This window comes from Tauraco erythrolophus, chromosome 4 (genome assembly GCF_009769465.1).
Source record: "Tauraco erythrolophus isolate bTauEry1 chromosome 4, bTauEry1.pri, whole genome shotgun sequence".
Lineage (NCBI taxonomy): Eukaryota > Metazoa > Chordata > Aves > Musophagiformes > Musophagidae > Tauraco > Tauraco erythrolophus.
This window is the reverse complement of record NC_141468.1, coordinates 31,992,379-32,016,860: the sequence shown is the minus strand read 5'-3', so window position 1 is coordinate 32,016,860 and position 24,482 is coordinate 31,992,379. Positions and strand designations below refer to the sequence as shown.

Here is a 24,482-nt window from a genome sequence, read left to right as displayed (position 1 = left end):
TGATGGCTGAATTGGTAAAGATGCGTTTACATCCCATTTTCTGGCAGTAAAGCTTATGTGATTGTGTGTTATCAGGTTCAGTTAGCCGATCTGATTTGCTTCTCATGGCCAATCCCCATGAGCAGTTATTGTCAACTTCTGCCTGTCTTCTTTGACTGACAGAATGAGACAGAGAGTCACTTCCTGGATGGTCAGAAACAACATGACATAGATTAATAAAAGGAGATATGTGATGCTAACTAAAATACTAGTGCAAGTAAATATTCCTTTTGCAGAATCACAGAATCATTATCTTCAGCATATCTGAACACCACCAGCCCAAGAAACACGTACCAAGGTCGTTCCTAAATCTTAGTTTTGTACGTGTCAGCTGTTCCAAAACCATCTGCCAAGCCAGCTGTTTCTAAAATATATAACAATTCCTTAGATTATATATTTTGTCTAAAAGCTCCTATGTTTTTTCCCCTCTTTCCTGTGTTTGTCAATTTATTTCTTAAGTATGATTACCAGATGCAGGCTGGTATCAACTGTTTCTTCTTTAATATCATACACAGAAACAAATGATCATATCCATTCTTTGATTATTAATGATCTTTTTTTCTGTGAATTCAAACTTGGCAAGATTAGCAACATTAAGTGTGGTAATAAAAATGAGCAAAAATGTTATTTTTTTTCAAGTCATGACAAAGTTTGAACAAATACTATGATGCTTGCGTATCTACACACACACCCCCCAAATATATATCATGAACACAAGTTTTGCCAAATTTAATTGTAACAATAATATTGTTACTAGTCGTCTATACAGCACCATGAATTTATATTGTTCTTGGAGCCAGCAGGCACAACACAGACTAAAAATCAACTTCCATCAAGCACTGCAATATGTGCCAGGAAAGTTTAAGTGAATCCTGAATTCTGAATTCCTAGGTCTGCCTAACACAACCTCCCTCCTCTGCCAACACTGGTGTTTGTATAATTGTGTTCACTGTTCAGCTGTCTTATCTAGTTTAAAGCTAAGCTTACAAAAAAGGATAGTTGGTGATACAGGTGAAATAAAGTTCAACAGTTTCAGAGCCGTTGTAATGACTTCTCAGAAACACCAAGAACCTGTTTCTCTCAAAATAAGGCCTGAGCAGAGAAAGAATAGCTCAAAGGCAGCTTACATCTCAAAGTATCACTAGGCAATGCTTAGAGCCCTACGTCACTGCTGCCTGTGCTGTACCTCATTTCCTGATTTGTGATTTTTAATTCGTGATTTTCCTGACAAGCACTAAATTAACGAACATGCAAAAACATCGTTAATGATATTACAGCAGATAATTTCTTCTTGAGAGCAAACAGATCTTTACCAACTCAGCATTTCAACAAACAGATTTGAAATGAAGTTCTGTTGAGACTTGTCATTTGCTACTTGGAAAACAAAGCTGTTGATGCTCAGCATCTTCATTCTGTAAAAGTGTTTCTGAGTTTCCAGTTTTATGTGCTTATTGAAATTCTGATAGAAAGAGGTATAGATTGTATTACGAATTTGTCATGTAAAATAAGTCCAGAGATTTTAAATCTTAAATTCAAAAATGAAAAACTGCAGCCAACATTATAAAAGATATTTTGAATTTTTATTACATACATCATACAACTTTATTTATTTATACCATGATCTTTGCATACCACCCATATTTTTTATTAACATTAAAAATGCCTTACTTGTTTGCAACCAAACGCATCACTGTCCAGTCTTTTGGAAACATCTCTGGTCGTATTAGTATCCGAAATACAGTGAAAATCTGCAGCAGGAAATCCTTTGGGAGGAAAAGAAGCAGTCATATGTCTTTGCTGTTTTTAAAGGAGCAGTGAGCTTTAAAATATTTAAATGAGAAACAAAAAATCATTATAGAAATAGCAGAACTGCATTTATTTTCAACATAAATACACCTCTAAATATTTTTCTTTTTTTTTTTTTGATTCCTTAAGAAAGCTTCAAATAGTGATTTAACTAATTTTTCTTAAAAGGAGCAAAACAAGCTAATGTGCCATTTGATTGACAGCAATGCATAAGAGAAATGTCAAAGATGCATTTGGTTTCCACCCATACACTTCCACAAATGCGATCCTGAGAACAACTTGCAAATCAAAAAAGCACTTTACAAACACTAGAGTTCTGAGTATCTCCTTAATCATGCCAGTTTTTCATCACTTTCAAGATTTATTTTAAAAGTGGCACTGTTCGGTGGAAAAGCGAGAGAGTTTAAGGACAATTTTATCATTGGGTTTGCAAAGGCCAGTGAATTCCATAGCGATGCCCAGGTCCCTGAACTGTTATCGCAGCTGGCTGGCTGTATGCAGGTCACTTAACCATTCTGCCTCATTTGCTGGATCTATAAAAATAGTGAACACATGTGAGCTACTCTGAATATGGAAAGCACTGCTTAAGAGCTTTTAGCGTTACCATCTCCTATGTCATTTAACTAATAAATAACTAAATTAAACTATTTCTCTCAGCACACGGTTTTTCAGATTTTCTTTTCACAAATAAAACTATCAACGAGGGTAATATTTCTAATGCCCCATCTTGATTGTGTGTAGTACTGCCAGTATTTTTTTAGTAAGCAAAATGGAGCTTTTGACATCATGAAGAGCATGAAGCAAGTGATATAACACACCTAGCAGAATCAGTGTGGTACCTGACCTTGAAATGTTTTGTATTGATTCTGCCCACACTACTTGTAGAGAGTTAGCTCGAAACACAGATGAGATGAAGATACAACCAAAGGATACCAAATAATTTTGAACACCAAATTATATTCTCAAGTGCCTTTACCAAAGTGTAGATGACGGGCATTGCACAACAGATGTCTTTCATTAGAGAATCACTGTAAAGGGGGATGAATGCAGGCGCTGGGAAAAGCAGCTGAGATCCCTGCACCCACCCACCAGAGAAGATTACATAAAAGAGACAACCTGTTTTCTGAGCAAGATGCCAAAAAATTCTCTGTATTAAAGAGTATAAATGATCCTCATTGCAGATAACATAGTGTCTGAATGTAGGTGAACAGCTTTACAGATAAACAAGTAGCTCTACGAGCAACACATTTATTCCAGACTGCTTTCCTATAGCTTTGCACCTTGTAGTTAAATTTCAACACTTCCGCCTCCTTCTTTTTTTTCTTTAGGGGTTACCTCGCTTCCCTGTGCTGTAATCCCTGCAGCTCTGTGCCATAATCCCAACAGTGCAGCAATGCCTTGAATTCTGCTGTATGTCACCTCACAATAATGTCCCAAATTCTCTCATATCCCATTTTTATCCCATCTGTTGTCCAGACACAATACCTGTTGCTGCTGTTAGGGAGCTAACTGACTGGCAGCTGAACTGGAGAGACCAAATGGCTACTGTTGGAAAACCAAGCACTGGTTTAAGGACTTAAAACCCAAGGGCTGCATAAGGTGTAAACTTAGCGCCTTTGACACCCACGGGCCACTGCCAAAGCCTGCTGAGAGTCATCAGTTTGTTCAAAGTCATTACGAATGACGGACAGGAAGATAATATACACTTCATTTCTTTAGGAAACTAGGCTGAAACCAAAATAAATCTTATATTCCAAGCAAACAAAGCAAATGCAGATATTGGTGTTACATTTTGAATCATTAACAACAGGCTAATTATTTCAAATTTTAATAGAAAAAATATAGAATTGTGTTGTCAATTTAGCGATAAGTGATATTAGATACAAAACGTGGATTTGAAAAGCCCAAGACGGAAGATCTTTGTTACAGTACTTGTTAAAAACATGAACAAAATGCAGTATAATTCAAAGCTGAAAAGTAACTGAAAGAAACTCATAAAAATTTTAGAAAAACTAGTCAGCTGTAAGATTTTCAAGATACAACTATTAAGCTTCTATTAAGAGAATTAATCTGTAGCTAGTTTTTATTTTTCATGATTCTGTTTTTGTATATTTGGTAATACATTTCCCTGGGAATCCATTATAAGCGTGAAAATAACCAAAGGGTAAAATGCCAGTTGACTAATCTGACTCTGCCATTAATGTGCTGGTATCCTTCATGTGTGAGCACTGCTCATCGATATTCAGTGCCAGTGTTGACTCCCAAGGGACCCACCTTCACATAGCAATTCCATAAAATGTTTTGATCAGCATTTTGCATGATGCAATTGCTCATTTTTGTTTCATGATCGAAACGTCACGAGACATTACTATGAAGTACCATTCATGGTAGATCAGTTTTGTAAATATATTTTCAACTGTTTCTTTTGCATTAAACTATTGTCTTTCATAGTTGTATCTGCTCTGCTAAATATATCATAATGATTTAGTAACAGATTTTAACATTTAAAAAGCATTTTCGCCAGCAGTATAAGTGAACTAACATTTGGTTGGTTGAGTACAGATATAATTAATGTCTCATATGCCTTCTATCTTAAGAGACAGCAAGGCAGTAATTTTGTCCTTTTACATACTCTAAATATCATCTCCTAATATTCCTATCTAGTGTACCTAAGCTCTAGTACTATCTTACACTACTTAAATAATATCACAATATCATAGTTCAGTTTCCTCTAGCAGTAATATTTGCTTGATGAAATTCTCAAACTGTGATTGAGTGAGAAGCATGGCCTTCTGAAAGACTGAAAATCATCTATTCATTTGATCAAAAACTGCTGTGGAATTTCTTTCACATTTCTCTGTATGCATGTAAAATCCTCTGTAAAGCAGGTCAGACTCTTCACTGGATCTCTTGGAGTGCATCTATATTAATACTTTAGTTTGAGTCAACAGTCCACTTTGAAGCTAATTGCGTGATCAGCCATTGCTTTGGTTCACACTGCAGAGCTATAAAGCTACTTGTTATTAAGCCTTTGTAGAGGATCCTAGAGCATTTTGTAGAGTGCCACGGTGCCCAAGAAAGAGGATGATTTGACAGTGAGTTGTCTCTGTCAAGACAACTCATCCATCCTGTGGCCAACTCCTTTCCCAGATCTTCTTTGTTCTTCACCATTTCCTCAATCTACATCAGAAGCCACCCAAATATTTGTTTTAGAGCTATCCCTCTGCCCCAGCACTCATCCTTTCAGAAGTCCCATGCATGAGTGGATGTCCCTGCACAGCAGGGGAAGGATAGTGGCTAGAACTGAGCTTCTCCACCAGAGACGTTCCCCATGCCTACGGACCTCACACAGCCTGTGTCCAAGGGATTATTAGAGAAGAGAACAGTGGAATAAATTGCACTTGATGGTAAGGTTCAGCAACCACCTTATCCTGCTCAGGCTCCTTTAGCTGAAAGAGAGGGATCAGAGAACTAGTAAGGTTTACACCCATCCCCATGAAATATTATCTTTTGCTCCATCAGATCTCTCCTGTACATTTATTTTGCCACGTTACGTAGAGATACTATCACCACTGCCAAGGGATAAAAACTAGGCCTTCTGGCAGGTGCTTATCTGTTTGGTGGTCTTTTAATCTTTTAATTAAAAAGCCCACACATATCAATCAAAACCACCTTGCTGTGGTGAAAGCTGCATTGCACTAACATACATTGGTTTTCTTTCTCACTTTCCCACTTCTCCTACTTATAACTTCCATTGTTACCTTTTGTCATAAATTACATCTGAGCTTTTTTGTGGCAGCAAATATCCGCCTACAAGAGCACTTCTGTTCTATAAATTGCTATAAAATATATTTTCTAGCAGAAGATGGTATTTTGCGGTAAGCAAAAGGAGCATATCTTCAAAATAATACTGAAAGATAAAAGGAAGCATTTAAAATTACTGCCTCATTAAATTCAATGTTTCAAAAAGTGAGTGAAGTACAGTCTCTGGTGCTACCACTCAGCCATGAATCCCCTGTCATTTCTTTCATACCTCATTTGCATGTTTTCAAATACAAAGTGTTTTTTCTATCTTCTGCTTTGTGTGGGAAAAAACTGACTCTCAACGAACTGACTAAAATAAAAGTAGTCACCATGTCAATTACTTAAACTAAAAATATTTACAAAATAGAGGAAATATTTCCATAAATAACCACTTGTTTAAAGCATCACTCAGATGCATGTCATATAAAAATGTCTCCATTTTGCTATCCTGTGATTAACAAGCTGGAAACAACCTTTAATAATTTTAGAATAGACTTTTTGAAAAAAAAAAAAAAAGAACTGCAAGTATATTTCGATAAAATGAATGCCAACCTTCACTCTCTTTTCACAAGTACTTCCATGAGTGAATTTTTGTTTGGAGAAGTGGTTTGGTGGGGCTATTTTTCCAATAGTATCACAAATGTTGTGCAAATATGCTTTCATGAAAGCACTTTACAGTCACCTTGAGAATTAGTCCAGAAGAAGAAAGAAAATATCTTGTGATATCAGTGCCTAATCATTCAGTATAGATGGTCAATTACAAACAGAGGTAGGCAAAGCAAAAAAAGCACAGCAGATAGCAATTGAAAGGCCTGGGTTACACTCAGATAAGTCCCTTGGAAACCCCATATCAGATTTGTAACTTGTAATGTGGCTTAGGGAAGACCAACCCACTTTGACATCACTGACCAGGGGGCAAAAACAGGATTAAAAAATACAGCAAGCTGATGGTAGTTACCACTGAAGCTTAAATCCCAAAGTACACACTAGCCATAAGATTAACTGTGGCTACTAGTTCAATCTCTCAAAACACCTCACTCACAAAAAAAATCTTATCACAGATATTTACATCTTCTGATTCTTCATTTAGTCATACTGATGTCATTTCCTAAGAAACATCTTAAAGCAGTAAAAAACACCAAGGAAGTTCCACCCTTGGCAAATCAAGCAGAAAAATAGAGGTAAGTGGCAAGATGGCTTAGATAGCCTAAGTCATAGACAATCACCTCATGATTAACAGCAGCGTCAGCCTCACACACTAGCTCTCATCCTCCTCTTTTGCTCTGTTACACACATTTCAGTGATATTTGATATTTCCAAGTGAGGAAAAAGCCCCAGAATCTTATATTATTTAAGACTCAGAAGAGAAGGAACGCTGCATTAATTATGATCAACCTGCTGCCACTGAATCACTGGTGGAGCTGATGCTGATTTGATAAGATATGAATGGAAATAACAAACTCTGGACTTGAGTTCTTAAGACCTCTATTTTGATAGCTGATGGCACTGGCTACAGCTGCTTTCCATATGTCTCTGTATAATAGCAGGGTATGTGTGTGTGGGGAATATAAATGTGTCAAATCAAACACCATTCAAGCATTAATTCTAGCGATATTTCATGTTCTAGAAGCAAGAAAGTCTGAATAAACTCAACACTGTATTTCAGAGATACCTCAAAGAGAAATCAAGCTTGAAACTTCTAGGAAATATAAAAACCTATACCTAGGAATATAGATCTGCTCAGAACTCAAACAAGAGGGAAAATACTTTTAGTAAAAAATGCCTGGGTTCCACAAAATATACTAAAAATTGCCTAAAGATATCAACTATGCTAGATGAAAACAGATGCTGTAATAATAGTATAAAAATCGACCACTCTATTTAACTACTAGGTAGTATCTTGATTCATGATAGAGATAACTTCTCAGCAGCATTTTCTATCTTTCAAGCTCAATACGACCCTCTCATTACAAAGAAAAGGCACTTATGAATAGTATGCCCTCTTCAGAACAGCTCTAAACAGATATCAGGAATTTAAGGAAACCTGAAATTACACCATGACTAGACTGTCCTTTTAAGGGCCGTACTTAAATTTATCAAGTAGTAATTTAAGAATAGTATCTAAAAATATACTATCACACTAGGACATGATTACTCTCCTATCTAGGATCACTGGCTGAATAATGGGCATAAGTGATTATTCAAGATTTCTTGTGTGGATCATTTTTGGTACTATATAAGTTTTTCAGGGTCTAGCAGAGTGAAAGTCTTAGTTTATATCTTCATGGAGGAAATCTTAACTTATTTTTTGTTTTCTTAAGAAAACTCCATCCCCCTGCTCCAAAAAGGAATGAAAAATGCTGTATCTCCATGAACGCAGTAACTCCATCAATGAAATTGGTAGAAGCTGCCCTGAAGAGCTGTGCAGCTACTCTCTTCCATGATCAAACTGGGCAGATAAACATTATAAATTTGAGAGATCCTCCTGCCAATGGACTTGCCGCACAGTTAAGAAAAATGGAGAGTCAGTTGAATAGGCATTTCTCAAACTGCATGTTTTCCATTGCCATACATAATTTAATGAATGAATAAACAAGCAAATATAATAAACCAAACAAAAAACCCGCTGCATGACAGGAAGAATCAAGCAGAACTGTGTAACCTTAGGTTGACATTATCTTTAAAACAGGCTTGGAGGCTAAGTTCATGGCTTTAAAGCAATGACATAGCCCCTCCCATCCCTATTCTATCTGCTGTCAGTGTAGAACAATAGAATTCTGGTGTCACCATAAGAGTGTACCTGAGTACACATGAAAGCCTGTGCAAAAGTTAGCTCATCTGAAGAACAGGTTGCATTTAAATACTGAAGTGTTTCATCAAAGCACAAGAATATCTTAAAGGGAGATAAATCAAAAAGAGAAATAAAATAGAACTGAATAAGTGGAAAGATAATTCTGTTACTCACCCTCAGATCTTCCTTTGTGTTGAAACTATCAAGCAGCTGTTGATAATGTCTATCAGTCATTTGTCGCAAGAGTGACAACAAACAGGAGACAAATTCCCCCTGTTCAGACAAGCCAGGAAGAGAAATATTATAGATTATAATGTCTTCCGTACTTATGCTTAAACTGTCATATTATAAGCACTTAAAAATAATTAACAAATGCAAGGGAAATTAATCTACAGTTAGGCTTAGACTCCGTATTTTGTGAAAATACAGTAATTTAGCTCTTTCCCATTTAAAGAATTATTTTTCCCCAAATGCAGTTTACTTGCTTAGCAAAATTTATTTGAAATGGTTCCGGAAGGACTAAACCAGTAAAATTTTGATTTGTGATTTGTTTCCCTTTCAAGTGTTTTTAAACACATTATCTAGATTGCTAAAATTACAGCCTCTTAGTCAACTCAGTTTTGAAGCAAATATAAATAAAAATGCTTTGCAACAATTCTGGGAAGAAGGCTGTTGTTTTCCTTTAGGGAAGAAATTAATGGAGTTAGCTAGGAATTTTTCAAAACATTTTTTCATCACAAAAACAGTATTTGTCAAAAACAAAACTCCTTTATAGGACTGAACAAACTTTGAAAACGTTATGATCAGAAGTAGGGCAAGACCACTCTTTCCCAGACTCCAGAAAAGGGATGCTCCAGGGGCAGCTGAGGGACTTACTGGACTCCTACACGGGTTACCTGCTGCCTCTACTGATGCACATTCACCAAAACAAAAGGAACAAAAGAGCAGAGAGCAGCACTGGGTATCTCCAGTGAGCAATCAAATGAACAGACATTATGGGAAGGAATAGGTTCTCTGTCTCTCCCTTTCCTGTCTGCTTGCTCACTTTTGAATTGGGAAGAAACACCGAACAGTATTAGTTTGGTCCAACTGCAGAATGGGTAAGGGCAGGAAAGAGTGAAAGGCCTGGATTGCATTCAGTGATTAAAAAGTACAATTCCGAAATCTTACGAGCTTGTTAAAAAAATAGAGAATACACTTCTGGCCTGCATCTACCAGGAATGGGGAATGAGACCGGGAGAACAGACAAGTATGAGAACAATACTTTAAAATGATGTCTTTTCATTAGTTTGTCAAGTCAAATTTTGGGAAGATTTTTCCCTGTCTTTCATTAAAAACAGAAAATGAGATGAAAAAAGGAGCATGTTTTCATAGGAATAGCTGTTCTGGATTTTACATTGGAAGGCCTAATTCACTTGTGACTATACCTTGTGTACTTGGTGGTGTGTGAGGTGATGGCTTTCACTGGCAATAAGGTGATTGAAACAATAATTGTCTTTTCCATAATAAGATTCTACACTAAAGTAATGATCTCCAATTAGTCACCTCCCTGTAAACCCATTGTTTTTTACAGTGAACACAGCATTCTCCAAATAACATCCTAAGGCTGTGAAGTCTCTTAATCTTCATGCTCTGGGCATGCTGCTATCTTGTAAATATCTCAAAATTTATTTCCAACCCTATCAGGTTCTCTTCAAGAAACAAAAAGATTTTAGTCTTTTTTAGTTATTTTTTAATATTTTAAATTTCATTCTAACTAGCCTCAATATGATTTTATCGTTGCCATCTAGTGTAATGTAGGTTCATCTAAAGGCATAATTTTTTGAAAATTTTATTCCAGGTATAAAATCTAAGACTGCTCAGATTTGATTAATTAACCAAAAGAAGAAGAGTAAATAAATAAAGGTGTAAGCTTATCTGATTGCTAGCTGGAGTGACAAAATTTGAGTATGAACCTTTTGAATACTTCCCTTCTTGCTTAAGCATTTTAACCAGTTCCTTCTAGACACCTTCCTTCTATGTTCCAACATTTACTTCAACTTCCAGTAGTATATAAAAAATCACATTCTATTACAGAAAGCTGTATTATACAGTTGACAGACAGATTATCTATAAAAGGGTACCAGCGCTAGCTAATTGCTAACTGACTTCTAAATTTGAGCTTTTAATTCAAACGTAGGTAGCTATAAAGGCAGCTGGCTTTTAAAATAACAATGAACATTCAGCTGCATTTGTGAACTCCACACAAAAATGTACGTTGTAAAAGATTTCTGCCAGCGTTAGCCACAGACTGATTAGTCAGGGTACATGCGAATCATGCACAAAAGCAAACTTCACACATATAACAACCTGATAAAAACCATTTAGGATCCAATTCTAGTGTCATAAGCCAGGCAAAGCAGTACATCCAGTTCACTTAGGTAGTATCCTGAAGTAATTTTTTGTGTCTTACTTAAGGAGTACAAGTATTAAAATACATGGAGCTCACAATTAAATTGTAATTCATTTAGATTCTGAGGGATCTGAAATCAATAAAGGTTTGCTTCAATTGGATTGCTTTCTGCTAACTCTTTACATGTAAATGCATTTTTCTTAAGGAAATCTAAAGGTCTAAATCACTGACACCCTAAAGCAGAAGTTTCACTTTCACCATTGCATTGAAGTCAATGCTAGCTAGTGCAATATCTGTAACACTGACACCCTGAAGCCTGGTCTTCTTTGTGCTCATTTCAAAGCATCACATCCATCTTCCAGGTTACCATCTAACAAGATTCCTCACTGTAAATTGAAATGGTACCAAGGTACCAAAACCACTTGAGGTGAAAGAAATGGTGCAGTCATGGCAGCACATAGCCTGATGCTGCCTGATTTTATGCTGTTTCATTGTGCAGAAAAACAGTGACACATGGGCCTAGAAGATCACGCTGAGGTGAGTCTGGGACTACTTCCACAAGACTGTATCTGATGCAAAAGTATGACAGAATTTTATCCAGTGTGCTGCCATGATACATCTCACAAAGAATATTTTATGAAACATGCAGCTTGAAATAATGGCAACGTGCTGGAACAGACTCTACTGCTGTACTCACATTGAGTACTTTATCATTCTTGCTCTACAAATAGTTCCAAGAATCTGGCTCCGTGTGTTGCCATAAGCCCATACTGCATGATGTTTCTACATAAATGTATATAATTGCCTTATGCTGTGCTGTGAGTCACTTCCACATTCAGTATTCTTTGAGACGCCTGTGGTGACAATGACATGGCTTTTTTGATGCATAAAAAGAAAATTTTGCAACTTGAAAGCAGTTTCAGAGTCTAATTTTTTGATGGTGTGAAAGAATTAGGCTGTCATGGTGTTTTATGAAAACTTAATCTGCAACTAAGTGGATATCTCAGAAAAAAACAATAAGCTCAGAGCTTTGCTACACTACCAGTCTAATTCTACAACCCTTACTTCAGCTGAGATTTTCTTGTGATGGCCTGACATGCCACACAGAGTACATTTGTAATTTTGTAATTTAAAGAAAAAAACCCCTCAAAATCTTAGATGCATAGTTCTGCTGAATCACAGCGATTAAAGCATGGTGTTATCCTATTACAGAGCTTGGTCAGCTCCATAAAACACTTCATATAACGTTTGTTCTCTGTGGGATAAAGTAAAACAAACAAACGAAAAATCCAACAACACATTTCTTCCACAGCTATTAAATGCTTTTTGAAATGTTTGATCTCAGAGGAAATTCTGGTCTGAAAAGCAACCATCTATTCATTAACGAAAACTGTTACAGTGTAAAAATTGAGCAATTAATTAATTAAGCATAAAATGAGCTTGTAAATCACACCGTATAGTATGTTCTCTGCATAAAATGTTACCCCCTCATCGCATATTGGAGTCATATCCCTTGCTATATTAGAACTGATTTGCCCTTCAAAAGCAAACTGGGAACCTTGCTGGAAACAAAGCAAACACTTCATTTCAAGCCTCATCATGTGCTCTCCTGTAAATGTCTGCATTTCAACCTTCTAATTTGCATGAGTTGTTACAGCAGGTTGACCAAAATATCATTCACAATCCGTCCTCCTTGCTCTACTTCATGTGATAGTAATGCAGCTCAAATGCTCAGCTCAGAGAACAAAAAAATTCCTTTCAATTAATAAATTTGGATTTGTACAAGTTAGCATCACAGATTTAGCAGGCATTTTTAGAGCTGTTTCATCATGTGAAAACATATGAAATTTAGGAAGTAAAATGTGATTGATTGATACTCTTTCATTTTCAGGAATTCAAACTTGAGAGAATTTCAGAAAACTGTTAAACTTGTCAACAAAAGAAACATAATAAAAAATTATTGACTTGAAACAATTTCAAAAGAAATTTCATCTTTTATGAGTTTTTTGGTCACAATTTATAAATAAATGTAATAAAAAAATTACTGTTTCCACTGAAAATAAATAAAATGCAAGAAAAGTTTTCCTTGTTCTCCTCATTCTCCATTTTACACATAAAATCTTAACGCCGTGAATTACAATATAAAGGCAATATTGTCATAAATCTAGTAGTCCAACCAGTGACAACTGTGAGCTATTTCATTATAAGAAACTTACAGTCACATCTTGAAACTGGAGGCGCAGAGCAGACCCTGATGGTTGGGGTCGGCTGGTGATCTCTAGTATGGTCCTTAACAGAATATCTAGCAGGCTGTTTACAATCACATCGATTTCTTCGAGGACAGATTTTTCCTTAATAATAAATAAAATATTTATGATTTTAAAATAGAAAGCTTACCACAGGCATATTTCCTTCGATGTCATTTTAGAAACCCATGATAGTTTTACTATGAATATTACATTCGAGAAACAAGGACTATTCTCTAATTAATATATTGTTTAATTCTATTGATTTTTTTCCTATAATTTTTCAGTTAACTACATTGTACTGAAATACAGAGGACAGTTAAGGAGATAACTTTAAATATGTAAGCATTTATCAAATTAGCATAGCTCTATTTTCAATTAATGTTTAGAAAAAAGCAGTAAATAATATACAAGAACTTTTTGGGTAAGATTTTTATAGGTAACGCCCATATATTTTCTGGGGAAATTGCCAAGACAGGCTTAAACTCAAAAAAGTTGAATTCTGTTTTCACACTTTGAAGCTATCACCAGAAACAAACAGATGGTGCTCAACCTTCAAGACCTGCTTCAGCATTAAGGACCAGCTACACTGCTTCCCATCAACTGAGTAGCACAAACAAACTAGTCATTTATGTAAGCGTACAATTGCTTGCACGCAACATCAACACAAAGGAACCAAAGTGTTCATCGCCAAAAGAGACCATGAATACCTTAATTACATGCATGAAAACACTTGATGAAGTCAAGTTGCAGTTACTTTTCCTTTTTAATTCAGATGGAAATATGTTTTCCCTGCCTCAGTACTGTTCTCTGTCTCCACTGCAGCAGACAACACCATCTTATTCCAAGCTATTTTATTTACAATTTAAGGTGACATTTCTTCACAGAACAATCAATCATAATGATAATCAAACACACACAACCAAACTAAAACTCGGCTGACAAACAGATCATTCAAATTTGCTGACATCAAGGTGTAGGAGTGATTTTTTTTCTTTTTTTTTTCTTCCTACACACCCAAGCATATGATTTGTAACAAAAATCAAAATTCCTGATTGGACTTGAGATGAGCCTAGTGTCACGGCCCTGTTCTCTATCACTTCATCTAGTATCAAACAACTGTTAACTTTGCTACTTATTAAGGCAGAGAGCATACAGTGTCTTTAGGAACTGTATCAACTCTGAGAACTCATGTACAGACTACTATTAGAATGGTCATCAACCTTAATTTTCAAAGCTGCCTGACTGCAAATTCACTTGTTCCCTCAATCTCTAAATTATCTTAATTACCATGAAAGGAATGAAGTTCTGAACTGATCCACAAAAACGATATCAAAGTCACCAAGTTGTTAATACTCTCAATGACTCAAAGATTACTAAAAAGAGTCGCTGCATATCCTGAACATTGGAGAGAGTTTTACGTAGACATCCACTTGTTACTACATACATCTCTGGCTTTGTGACTCCAAAGGAAAAATTTCCTGAAATTAAGACCAGAGATGGAAGCCTTTCTCCCAATCCAAAACCACAGCTACTAACTTATCATCATATTTGCAATACTTATCTATGCTAGCTCCCATATGCAGCTTTCATGATCAATTTGCAAACACAAACATCAAAAATCAGCCACAAAGTTTGTCAACTAACACCATGAAGTGCAATCCCTCTTGCAATAGTCATGTCAGTCTATTTACCTATATCACTTCTGTGTCCCCTATGTCTGAACAGCCCATAATAGCAAATGCCTCTAAAAGAAAGTGCGTGTTCCTTTCTGTCCAACACAACACTCAAACAGAGTCAAAGATTGGCAGAACATTATGTGCTACAATTAAAATACTCTTGAATGGGAAGAAAAGGCTCATGAGAAATCAAAATGACGTGTTTATGCAGAATCATTACACAGACCGCTCTTTAAAATGGTCTTGGTCAAGGTCCAGTTTGTGTCATTAAATGTCATTGAGCCATACAGAGAAGTTCAACACCTTGTGGATGCCACACAGTGTTTACTTACTGAGCTGTTCTTCTTGATGAGACAAAATATGTTGCTAAGGATACGTGCACACATTATAAGGTCCTTCTGCTCTTGTAAATGCATGTGGAGATGATGTAAAACTACTGGAAGAAGAATGTATCGAGAATCTGGAAAAAATGAAAAATTTTATGAGTAGGAGCTTCTCATAGAATCATTTAATTTTAATACAGACATAAAATGTGTCTTCAGTATTTCTGATAAGCAGAAACTTCATAACCATAATATCCTAAAGCAAACATTTGAAGAATAAACAACATGCTGAAAGTCAGTACGTCAGATCACTGATGAAGAAAAACACTACTGTGTGGAACATATTACATATAACAGAAAGTTCAAAGTATTTATTGAACTGTCATGCGAAAAAAACCCACCACAGTAGTACTTGTATTCATAATTATGAGAAATTACGCTCTAGTGTTCCCCGCCATGTGACAGGATCCCTTTGCAAGCCAACATCACCACAGACTTCATCTTGAACTTAAGTTATTCTACAAATGAGTTCTACTTTACAGACAAGCAGTACTTCCAGATTTCTTTCAGGATTTTTACTTTTCCAGATTCTTCACTTCTACTGAGTATGAGCAATTTAAAGTACTGGTGTCTACACAAAATGATTTGCCTTTCCTCTATTTCATTTTCTAAACACAGCTCTTTGGTGCTATTTTCAGCCATGAATTTTCTCAAAATTATGCAAGAACTTCATTAACATGCTACTTTTTCTTGCTTCTTTTTCTCATAATTAAAGATGATGTGGAAGACCTCTAATACTTACACTTGTGATACCACACTAAACACTTATTTACAACTCGATAAATGGAATGAGTGTCATCTGTTTTAATTTTGTTGTGGTTTTTAGATCATTTTCATAATTGAGAAATCATGTTCTCATACAAATGTACCTGAATAATTTCCTCTACTAAAATTTTAATGATGATTATATACTACATTATCTAAATATATTCATCTACTCAGCTCCTTTGTTCATTAATGTAATTATTTCCTAAAAATTAAGTTTATCTAGCTAGAAAATTACTCCTTTAAAATCTTTTTGCCAACCAGATACTGTTCTTGAATTAGTTTTTCTATGAATAGTTTTTTCCAAGAGGGAGAAAAAGATTTATTCCAAGATTTCATTTGTTGAATGCTTCCTGTCTCAAATACTGCGTCCAGTTCTGGTGTCCCCACCATAAGAGAGACATAGATCTGTTGGAGCGTGTTCAGAGGAGGGCCACAAAGATGATCCAGGGGTTGGAGCACCTCTGCTACAAGGACAGGTTGTGGGAGCTGGGATTGTTCAGCCTTGAAAAGAGAAGACTTCTGGGGGACCTTACAGCTGTCTTCCAATACCTGAAGGGAACCTACAGGAAGGCTGGGGAGGGACTTTTTACAAGAGTGTCCACTGGCAGAACAAGGGGAAATGGGTTTAAGTTGAAGAAGAATAGATTTAGATTAGATTTTAGGAAGCAATTCTTCAGTATGAGGGTGGTAAGACTTTGGAATAAATTTCCCAGGGAAGTTGTGGATGCCCCCTCCCTGGAGGTGTTCAAGGCCAGGTTGGACGGAGCCTTGAGTAGCCTGGTCTAGTTGAGAGGCGTCCCTGCCCATGACAGGGAGGTTGGATTAGATGATCTCTGAGGTCCCTTTCAGCCTATGCCATCCTATGATTCTATGATTCTTTCACTCACTGAAATACAGGACTAATCTTGTTCTTCTCTATTATTCCCCTGTTTTCATTGTCTAGTTATCTGTGTAACACAAGACAAATCATATGGATGAGTTGATTTAAGTATATTCTTGTTTTGGAAAAAAAAGCTTGCTCTTTTTAAATCGGTGTTTTACGCTTATTATTTCTTCGGGTGTTCTGCTATATCTTCCTACTGACAAAAAATATAAAGACTGTATGGCAATAGGCAAAAGGCCATCAATGAATCTAAACCCAGTGGCACTGAAACCCAAAATTGGGAAACAAATAGCTTCTGCCCAGTGACTGCTTACTTCTGCAAGTGCCTCAGCAGGTTTTCATCAGGACTGTCCTGAGAGTTTGTATCTGCTTGCAGCACTGCAGCTCGGCAGAAGCATCTCAACCAAACCAATAAGGCATTTTCGTTTTGTCTACCTAAAAATCAGAAGCTCAGCAAAGCATTGCCCCAGGTAGTCTGAGATATCAAGTGTGCCCAGCTGCCACTGACCCATCCACTGCAAGATCTATAGGGTCAAACGGAAAGCAGGCAGGAAGATGGCTAAGGTGCAGACCTGTGGTTAGGAAAATGCCAGCTTCTGATCCCCACCATTAAATCTGCTTATTGATTACTGATAGACAAAAAAAATCCATGGAGCTAAGGCCTTCAGCTGAAGCAAAAAAGCAGGACTCTCCATTCCTATAAAAAAGACCTAACCTCTAGGTTACAGAGGATGGCTCCTTTTCTCTGTTTTCCTTTAGGCCTTACACGTATTGAATTCTTGACTATCTGGTAACTCATCTTCAAAAGAAGAGGAGTTCACTGTGTAAATCAGCCTGTGGCTCTGTGGTTGGCGTGCTCTCCTGGCAGGCAGGTGATAGGAAGCTGAATCCAGGCTGACAGAGCACTGAACCTGGTCTTTTATTTTCAGGCAAATGCTCAAATCACTACTAAACTCCACAACTGTCACAGAGCAGTTATAGTAGCTGTTTCACACATTACCAATGTGAGCCTTATCCTTTGGGCCACAGGTCCTCTGAGGACAGCAGGTCCTCTTTCGCAGCCTCAACTCAAATCCCTCAGCCCAGAAGGTGAGGAGAAAACAAGAGCAGCCCTGTGCCAACGTGTTTCTTCTTGGTTAACTCTAGGCAGCTTTCTGATGAGAACAGACAGGATTTGATACCTTTTCTGAGGTGCCGACTACTCTGTGCACTGCTTACATATAAGTGTAGCATTATGAACTTCATTTTGATGACCAGAGAATCTACATGTAGCAACACTTGACTTGCAAATGGCCAGCTCTTACATACAATACGGCCTGAAGCATCTCAGTCAAAACAGAGTATCCTCCTTCAATTGTTTCAAGTATCCAATTTTTACAAAAGCTCCATAAAATGATCAGGAACTTAGTTTTACTGAGACCAAACAGATAAGTAAAAAGCATCTTACAATGGTTTGCAACTATACATAGGAGGGAACAGTGCCAGTTACTGAATTAGCCAGCACATATAACACAGCTTTAGATATGTTCCTTGTAAGCCCATAATTTAAATATCTGTCTTGACCTGTTTAGGTGGAGAGATGTAGCTGTACTATAGAAGAGGAGAGCTGGCATATTGACCTCTGAGCCAAACCAAGGACTATGTGAGAAAGTTTGGAGAACTTAGGGTACAACATTTGTCTCAGGTTACTCTTTTTTTTTAAAATTGTCAGCTGCAATGCAAGTCATTGTATATAGAAAAATTAATGAGCACAAGGAATGGTGCAATAATGAGAACTCTTAGCCACCAGTCACTGTCCTAATTTTCCTTCTGTGTAGGAAGCCAAATTAGCTGACTGTTTAAAATGCTAATACTTGCCTTTTACAAATATTATACAGAAAAAGGAAAAAAATTATGACATAGAGCTTTTCAAGTACATGCTTGGCATAATTAGAAAGAGATGCTACTCTGGGCAATCCTTGTGACTTTCCTATGCAAGCTACATTTAATATTTAACCCAAAGCACAACCTTCCCCCTTGCTTTTCAGTTAGTGGTAAAGCACCTGCAAAGACATACAAAACTTTATTTATTTTAGTGTATTTTAAAGATCGATTTCAGGAAGATTTCAATGACTATATCTGAACAGATGGTCAAAACTTCAGCCTTCTTGGAAAAAGTATTAGTGTAATTGAACATTTTAAAAAAGTAAATAGCATTCTCCTTGAGCAGTGAGAAGTAAAGAAGTTGCTCTCAGTTTTGATAGTTTTCCTTGGACCTATTCAATTTACACCTCCGTTTTTGGAAGAACCACTGGACTTGAGGGTGGTTAAGAGATGAAGATGCTTAATCCAAACAAACACTTATCGCTGCAATTCCAAAACCAAACATGTATGCCTCCTCTGTGACTGCATGGACACATCACTGTTCCCAGAACAGTCAGTTTCAAAACTTTTACAAGGAACTGTTTTCAGTTGAATGAGAAAAACCGCCTGTAGTGCAGAAGGAAAACACAGGTATGGCTGAGGAAGTCCTCCCTTGGCCTAAAAAAGAGCCACACGAGAGGCATCATTTACAAAGCTTTTGCAAAATATTTTCTGTTCTCCATTATAGAGGTACTAATAAAACCTGAATTTTTGTAAGTAACATACATACATACACCCCCCCACAGGTGTGTACAGAAGCACACATACACAAACAACTCCAAATAGCATATTGCTGTAGAAGACAAATTAAGAAATACTAATTAATCTGAAAAGCATCTTGAAAGCAGTACTATGGATCAATGTGTAAAACATTTATGATTTGAAAATTTGACTCTTTCCCCCCGCACCCCCCACCCCCCCCCAAAAAAAATCTGTATTAATATGTAAAGTTTAATGCATTTTAACAAAATTTCATTCAGGATTTGTATCAACAATTTCAATAACAATAGGCTTTTTGCATTTTTATAGCAATCAATTACACAATTTTTTCATTCCCAATGTCCTTTCCATGAGGCAGTTCAAACACATGAAATTATTCTCATTGATTGTGTCAGATATTCATCTTTGAATGACAATTGAAACATATAGTTTCCTACATATATATTCTCCTGTGACATATAGGATGCAATTCTCATTTCACAAAGACAGACTGAGGGGAACAGTCAATCTCAGAAAGAAAACAAATAGATAATTATCACTTTTCTAAATCTATTAATAGTGGATTTCAGTGTAAAATAAGGAAAACAATAAAAGCCAGATAAGGAGTAATTTATCTATGAAATAAATACATAAAACTTTACATATGAAATAAAAAAAAATAAAATGAACACATGCAGATGTCTTTAAAACACCAACTTGGGTTTTTTCCTAGCTTCATTTTATATATGTATATACAAAATGCATAGATATCATATACCATATGATATCTATTGTGTAAATGGTCATAGACTGAAACCCCTCTATTTGTTTTGAACAGTTTGCCTCATTAAAAGGAAAAGTCCTATGCAGCTGGTCTTGCACAGAGATCCAAATCCTTATATTTTGGGAAGACACAAAGATTCTTGCCTTGTAAGAACATTCTCCATGTGGCAAAGAGCTGCCCCACAGATTCTAACTGGGCTGAGATACAGGCTTTATCAATGTGAGATTTTATTTTTGTAGGATTTTACCTACTAATGCAATGTCTCTTCTAGTAATTGATGTGTTCAATTGGTGGTAATGCCAAGAAGATTCATCCTCTTTGGAGAAAGGAACCTAGACATTCCAGTTACACACTTCACATTTTCATAGCTATTGAATTTGCAAGCTCAAAGTAGTGCCCTTGGAGTAAAAAAACTACTGGTGTTCTGCTAATTCCTGTTGAATCATGTCAAGAAGGACATGGTTCAAGATGTGTTTCTCTGTTATTGGCCTTAACTATTTCCAGCAAAACAGATTTAACTCTTCTCCAAAGCAAGCTATATAATATTTAATGCGAAAAAGACAACAAAGAAGAGTGCTACGCTACTGATGTATTGGAAATGACAAAGATAGAAAATTTCTAGGTACAGGCATATGCAGATCATCAATTTGGCCATTCTACAAGTATCAACAGGGATGCATCCAAAGAGTTAACACCCAAAAAAAACAGAAGACTGGAAGAAAGGCCAAGAGGAAAAAAAATACTGCTAGTCTTTACCAGCAGGAAAACTATCATCTGTTTCTTTTTAGACATCCAGTGTAGTGTACTACAAAGATGTAGAAATAAATGTGCAAAAATAGAAATAAAGTGAGTCTTTTAACACCCACTAACTTTTCACAGGAGCTAGGCAGATAACTGCTGTTGACATCTTTTAACATCTCTGTAGTTGTTACCTACTGGAAGTGCTGAAGTTTAAAATCACCGAAATAGAAAAAGGTTCCAAGCAGGCTATATCAAAGCCTCAATACAGAGCAATTTCAGACATCCTATCCACACATGATCAGTAAATACAATATATAACCTACATTCTCTAGAAAGGCAGGTAGAGACCAGATGCATTGAATATATCTGAAATTGTACTAAACATCTGTGCTTAAACCAACCCCTGCACGTCTGATGTTTCTGTTTTCAACAATATACCAAATGTATCTCCCAATTTTAGCAAAAACATAGCTTTAGTGTCAGCTGATTTCTGCAGCAGTGAGAGCTAATGTGTTAGTTGTTCAGGCCCTTGCAGCACAAAATGCATAAAACTCCCATGCTAAACTACTCTTACTTGTTTCCAAGCAAGCTCCAGATAACAGAAAATGTTATCTAATAAGTGCCCTCCTCACTGTCAGATGTTTGAATAAATAGCTATTTCCTGCGTTCCATCTAGTTCCAATGTGCCAGCTAGCACCACAGCTTGTAGCATTCATCATCTTCATTTGGGAGACAGAAATCAATTATTTCCTCAGCAGCAAGCCTCAACTTCACATTAGGATGTACAGTTTACTCTGCATATTAATATTGTCTAGTGCAATATTTATTTTCCCAGGAGGATTTTTAAAGGACTTCCTTCTAGGGATTAACTGAGGGAAAGTCTACTAACATTTTTTCTATTTTAAAGACATAAAACATCAAGGGCAAAGAGACCAAGATGCTCATCTCCACAAGACCCTTCAACTTAATGATGACTGAAATTTTACTGTACAAATGTTTGCCTGAGCTTCCTATCATGGACATTGGGAGCTTATTATATTACTGCCTCACATCTTTCACATCAGTTTCCCTGTGGTCTAAGAAGTTTATATTCTATTTGTGTATAACCCACACTCCACGTAAAATTTAACATGTAGTTTTCCTTGTTTTTTATAGCTAAACCAACTCACATGACTTCTTAATAATGAAACCAGATGTTAAGAAAATCCTAACACTTTTACAAAAGGAAGCAAACAAAAAAAAAATTGTCATATGGCTGAAAGTAGATTCGCAGTTCCAAGAAAGTCTCCAAGAGTCCCTTACATGGCATTAAATAACTCTAATCACATTCCTTCATTTGGATCTTCTGGTTAGGCTGCCCTAACCGAGATAATGAGAGGAAAATGGAAACGATGCTACCTGGTCTCTAAGTAGTATGTAAAATGAAAAATATAAGTTAGAGCATCCTTAAAATTGTTCCATGAATATGTCATCATCTACCCAGAGTACCAAAGGTCTGATAAATCGTCTGTAGGGAGAACTAACTGTTCTGGAAGAGATCACCGTGGAGGTTCAGAAGGGAAAGGGTAATCTGTTTTTGCAACCAGAATGAAGCAAAGTAACCAGGATCCAATACTTCTTACCCATTTCTTTGAGCTCATACTTTTAAAGCACAAAAACTGAAAACATTTTTTTTTAAAAAAAAAAAAGTAGTTCTAGTATCTCTTCCTTTATTTTGCAGCATCTCAAAATATTTATGCATATCCTGGCGTTTTTTGCACAGTCTTCACCATTATAATGTGTTTATCTTGAACACCTGAGATGGTATTTCTACTGAACTCCATCAGCCAATATGCAAACAGCTCTCAAGAGGGCTTTTGGTGAGTAAATTAACACTTGTTAAAATTCTTTAAATCTCTTCTATTTTAATTCTTTTATTTCAAAATTAGTTCATCTAAAATTTAATATTTGGTCACTTCTAAGAGTTTCGCTTAGAATAGAAAAAAAGAATGTCAGGCTCACCATCACGCAGCAGTTTTTTTCTTCCACATAGCAAATAACTATGTTGTTATATGCTTTATGTACCAACTATCACTTGTATTTCTGTAGGTTTTTTATGCTACTTTAAGAAATGGAGGATCAAAAGTGCTGAACTAGCAAGAGTTACACAAATAAGACTTAATGGATAAGTGAAAATCTGCTGAACTGTCCCCAAAGGAGAGAAAAAAAGAAAAATTAATAAGCAATTTAGTAAAGCTCTTTCCTTTATAATTACTGAAAAAGTATAAGGCAAACTTTGTTCACAGACATAATGCCAGCAGTAGGTCAAAACAAAACCGTATTTTCAGAGTCTTTGTGTCTAAAAAACAAACCACCAAATGTAACAAACAGTATTCTTGTAAATGAGCAGCTTACACAGAGCGGTGCTTCAAGAATTGTTCCTTAGGAAGCAGTACTCCGAGCGACAGTATTCCCTTCGGCGCCTGTTGGCCCGCGTACCAAGCACACAACTTGAGTTCCTTACCTGCAGCCAGCCCAGGGTAACCTTACCTGGGTTTGTGTACAGGTGACTCTCTACAGTTTTCCCAATGCTCTGCAGCTTAACAGCTTGAAGGGACTCATCCCCTTGCACGACTGTTGGCAAGCTGCCCAGAGCATCGTGAACCAAATTTGCCACTTCTCTTACATCAAAGAGCTTCAAAAGTTCAGAGTACACCGATGGGAAGGAGCTGAGAAACACAGCCTAGAGGGAAACGGCAAAAACGGACAGTCAGATATTGCAGTATAGTTTTGACATTTATAGAATTTAAATAACTATAGAAATTTAAATAACTGTAGAAAAATGCCTGATTTTACATTTCAAGAGTATTCAGTAGCTTTAAAAATCATCATATTTTCAGAAGAAATATCCTCACATTTATTAATGGGCTCGCACTTGTAACTATTTTCCTTTAAGCATTATCTAACGACTGTTCATTTCTCTCAGAACAAAGTGAAAGTAAGAAGTTCTACATAGCACAAAAATATTTATACTTTACAGATTCTTCACAACCTATGTGTGAGAGGAAACTTTTGAAAGGAGAACAGAAGCCAGCTGATATCAGAACAACAAGATTTGAGTGGAGTTGTTTTGGTTTGCTTTATTTTAAGATAAGTAACATAAGGGCCTCCATATCTTCAACTTTTTCAAATAAAGAACATTTTTATTTTGGAGTGAGACAGCACTGGCAGTCTTGGTTCACTTCAACAATCCTAAAATAGGGTTCGAAATTCATCAGTGAGAATAATGAATATGAAAACAAAACACTGGAAAAGAAAGGAGGACAATACGAGAGAAAGGAAGCTAGAACTGACATTTCCTTCTTCCTCTCCAAATCCTGCTGATTAAGAAAAGCTACTCATATCTCAGAGTTATGAGTTATCTTCTTCACACTGGTGTCAGAACAGATGACATACAAGGTTAAAGATACTGAAGCAGAATTCCAAATGTGGTTGTTTAAATAATTTTGCTATTATCTTTTCACTCCACCTGCTTACACGATATGAGATGGAAAAACCACCTCTCCACTCTGTTCTTTCTGATTTT

At 36.4% G+C, this 24,482-nt stretch overlaps 1 protein-coding gene across 1 annotated transcript in view; it reads right to left on the bottom strand.

The window, feature by feature from the left end:
* DOCK4 (dedicator of cytokinesis 4) overlaps positions 1-24,482 on the bottom strand; it is a 261,513-nt gene that overhangs the window by 54,969 nt on the left and 182,062 nt on the right. Inside the window, exons 23-27 of the mRNA XM_086609922.1 lie at positions 23,447-23,639; positions 15,090-15,217; positions 13,049-13,183; positions 8,615-8,713; positions 1,708-1,802 (exon numbers count right to left, since the gene is read on the bottom strand). Coding sequence (XP_086466048.1) covers positions 1,708-1,802; positions 8,615-8,713; positions 13,049-13,183; positions 15,090-15,217; positions 23,447-23,639 — 650 coding nt within the window. The remainder of the gene's footprint in view (positions 1-1,707; positions 1,803-8,614; positions 8,714-13,048; positions 13,184-15,089; positions 15,218-23,446; positions 23,640-24,482) is intronic.